We start from the raw sequence: 3,573 nt of genomic DNA on the forward strand, positions 1-3,573 counted from the left end.
AAGACTATGGACTACGACATTTAGGTTGACCGTTTATTGAACACGTTGTTGCATACGCTCCCATGACAACACCACAACAACACAACTGTATCCGGTTCACACATCCCAAAACTCCCGGTGCCATCTTAAAGGCACAGTCACACCTGATGTGACACATACATTAGCTAACAATGACATTATTGTTCTATTAATATAAAGGGAGGTCAGGTACTCTTTAAAACAGCTGCTAGTTATGGGTACTTTTTACTGAAGTACATTTCAAAGCCTCTTTACTTTGACTTGAGTAAAGAAGTTTAGTCAGTACTTCTACTTTTAACAGAGTATTTTTAAACACGAGTATCTGTACTTCTACTTGAGTAAAGGATGTGTGTACTTTTGCCATCTCTGCATAGAATGATTTTTACAAGACGGCTGAAATGAACGGTACTGATAAAATGTGGTTCATTTGTATGTAATCTGCAGAGTGGAAGCAAAGTGACGGTGACAACGACTCCATTCGAGAACACCTCCATCAAAGTGGGTCCCGCTCGGAAGTCCAGCTATAAATCCAAGATGGCGCGGCGAAGCAAGAGGACGGGAGCCAAGGAGGGGCAAGAGTGCGTTACTGCAATGCTTTAAACTAGAATAAATAATTGTTTTATTTATTAGCTTATCTATTATTTTAATATATTTATTTTTATGTTTTTATTTTATTTGCCTATTTATTATTCTAATATTTTTTTTAATGTACTATTTTTTATCCTCTGACTTGATTTTAGTTAATTATTTTCAGTTTGATTATTTTAATACCTTCATTCCTCTCAACCAATCATATCTGTTCGTCTCTCAGGAAGAAGCGCAGCTCTCTGTTCAGGAAGATCACCAAACAGTCGAACCTGCTCCACACCAGCCGCAGCCTCTCCTCTCTGAACCGCTCTCTGTCCTCTGGAGACAGTCTGCCCGGCTCCCCGACCCACAGCCTCTCCGCCCGGTCCCCCACCCAGAGTTACCGCTCCAACCTCACCGAACCCCCCTACCTGGGTCAGTACTCAAAGTCAATCTTTCAGTTTGTGTGTACAGACAGAGAGATCGAAATACTGTTTCCCACAATCCTGAATAAAAGGATACAAATATATATAAGAATATGTATATACCTATATATACAGGGGTGCACATAACTGGTACGCATGCGCGGCAAACATCTGAAATGCGTACCGTCACTTGTCTCACTAAGCGCATTTGCGTACCGGCAGACTTGTGAAGCATTTCCACTGGACGACAGAGCCGGTCGCCGTGGGCACAGACGGGGCTGCTGGTAACGTCGGTGTGTACAACGGAATTGTGCCACAACTTCCAGCACGAGTTCCACGCGCATGCTCCACTAGCCCCCACCCCTCCCGTCGACGTTCAATACCACACCGACACAGCCAGACCCCCCCGTCGACGTTCGCGAAACAGAGGGGCTGAACACATAACCTTGCGTGGGCAGCCCTGAGTACCAGACATTGTCTCCTGGTACTCATTTGAGTTACTCACTAAGAAAGTTATGTGCGCCCCTGTATATATACACAATCAACAGACACATTTTGTGTAAATGTGTTTGTTGATTGTGTATATAGGTACATACTGTATGCACACATTAAGACCTAAATAAAAGCACAACAATCAATATTTACAAAATAACAGTCACTTCAATATCTTTGAGAATGTACATTAGTGCAAGACTGTGAAGTGACTGTTATTTTGTAAATATTGATTGTTGTGCTTTTATTTAGGTCTTAATGTGTGCATACNATTTGACACATGTCCCGCTCTTATGTGCCCCTCCCCCCACATGGATCACACCTGGCACACGCAATACATGTTCAGTGTCTATTCTTTGTATATTTACTGCAGTGTTTCATGTATACCAGTAGTCTGATTCAATATTTACAGTTTGAAAGGGTGTTAAATGAAATTTGGTGATGATTAATAGTTTTTGTGTTAATGTAATGGCAGTTAAAACAGGACCGGTCAAATTTTACCGCGAACACCAAAGTAAGGGGGGGGGGAACGAAGACAATAGGAGGGTTAACTGATGAATAAAACGTACTTATGGACTAAATGAATAGAGATTTTATCCGTTAGTGAATATAAAGGTCCTGAAAACGGTCACATCGTTTAATAAACCCATGGATTTAGCTCTTCATTTTTACCTTAAATAAAATAATCAATATGCCTTTCCTCCATTTCGATGATAAAGTATGATAGGAGAGCACTGGGTAATCTTGAGATTCACACTATTGGATGATATTATATTGAATAAAAAGCTGGAAGAAATGAAGACAGAGAGGCAATAGCTGACTTCAAAAGAAGAAAGATCACCAATTAGCAAAAGAGACTCCTTTTGCATTGATCAAGTTTTATTCCTTTTGTTTCGCCTATTCAGAGTGTATTGAAGATGCACAGAAATAAGCAATGTATACCTGATACATCAAATGTTCGATTTAGTATATAAAAAAGGTCAAAATATTGCATTTAATTACCCAATTTTAAGCTTTAATTTATTCTAAATCACCTTTTAGAAAGATAAAAGGTACCAAAAATACAACTCAAATATTAAATGATTGAATACAGAAAGAAAAACTTCAATTATCAGAACATTTCACACATTTGTGGTTCCTTTCAAAACATTCTTTTGTGGTAAGTGGTCATTAACTGGTGGAGTTTTGGCTAACGACCTCAGTGTTTGTAAAACACCTTTCCTCCCAGATGTAACTGTATTGTTTGTAATATAGAGCTTCTTGATTCTTCAGCACATCTTTCCTTGCTAAACAAAGATACAAATGTGATTAGCAGGCACTTAAAGGAGCTGCTAATGACTCGATGCTTTGTATTAATGCAGTGTAATTCATTATAACAGCTCACTTTAAGAAAACTGTTTATTTCAGCAATCAGGAGCTGCTTAGCATTCCTGAATGTCAGCGTTCCCATCCTCACTGAAGATCATCGGTGTGCCGTTAAATCACTTCAGCTGGTTGAGGCCGCTGTCATAGGAGGAGATTTTCGCAAAAAAAAACACAATGGTGCTAAATGTTATTGCTGTCCAATAATAACTCTTGGTGATTTGTGGTCCATTTAAAACTATTTGGATTATCTGAAAATGGCAGACCTGGATTTATAAACTAATGAATAGCCGTTTCTATAAGTGGGGTATGTAGTGTTATATGCAGAGACAATGTGGGGGAGCCGAGTGTGAAACTGTGGTACTTATGACATGCAAAACAAACAAAAACACCCCACTACTACTGTACACTTTATATACACACTAAAGAAAAAGCATACATTTACCAAAAAGGCTTGAATCCATGATATTTATACCCAAAAACGTACTCAACAAACCACTGAATTTATAATGAATATAAGTGTGAGTGTGTTTGCTTAAAGGGGACCTATCATGCAAAATGCACTTTGTGATTTCTTTTCTACATAACGATGTGTCCCCGGTGTGTCAGGAAACTCACGCGGCGTCAGAAAATAAAACCCTCTCTCTTTTCCTCCGTACCCAAATCTCTAAAAACGGGGCTGCAACGGAGCTGATCCAGATTTGCGTCC

The 3,573-nt window shown here is 39.3% G+C and overlaps 1 protein-coding gene across 1 annotated transcript; it reads left to right on the top strand.

The window, feature by feature from the left end:
- The first annotated feature begins 462 nt into the window (after positions 1–462).
- On the top strand, positions 463–2,433 carry LOC104963794 (microtubule-associated serine/threonine-protein kinase 1-like). Its single transcript, XM_010792434.1, has 3 exons — positions 463–596; positions 830–1,020; positions 2,408–2,433. The coding sequence occupies exons 1-3, from the start codon at positions 553–555 to the stop codon at positions 2,431–2,433; spliced, it is 261 nt and encodes an 86-aa protein (XP_010790736.1). The 5' UTR covers positions 463–552.
- The last annotated feature ends 1,140 nt before the right edge of the window (positions 2,434–3,573 follow it).

This window comes from Notothenia coriiceps, unplaced genomic scaffold, assembly GCF_000735185.1.
Source record: "Notothenia coriiceps isolate Sejong01 unplaced genomic scaffold, NC01 NC01_scaffold00036401, whole genome shotgun sequence".
In the NCBI taxonomy this organism is placed as follows: Eukaryota; Metazoa; Chordata; class Actinopteri; order Perciformes; family Nototheniidae; genus Notothenia; species Notothenia coriiceps.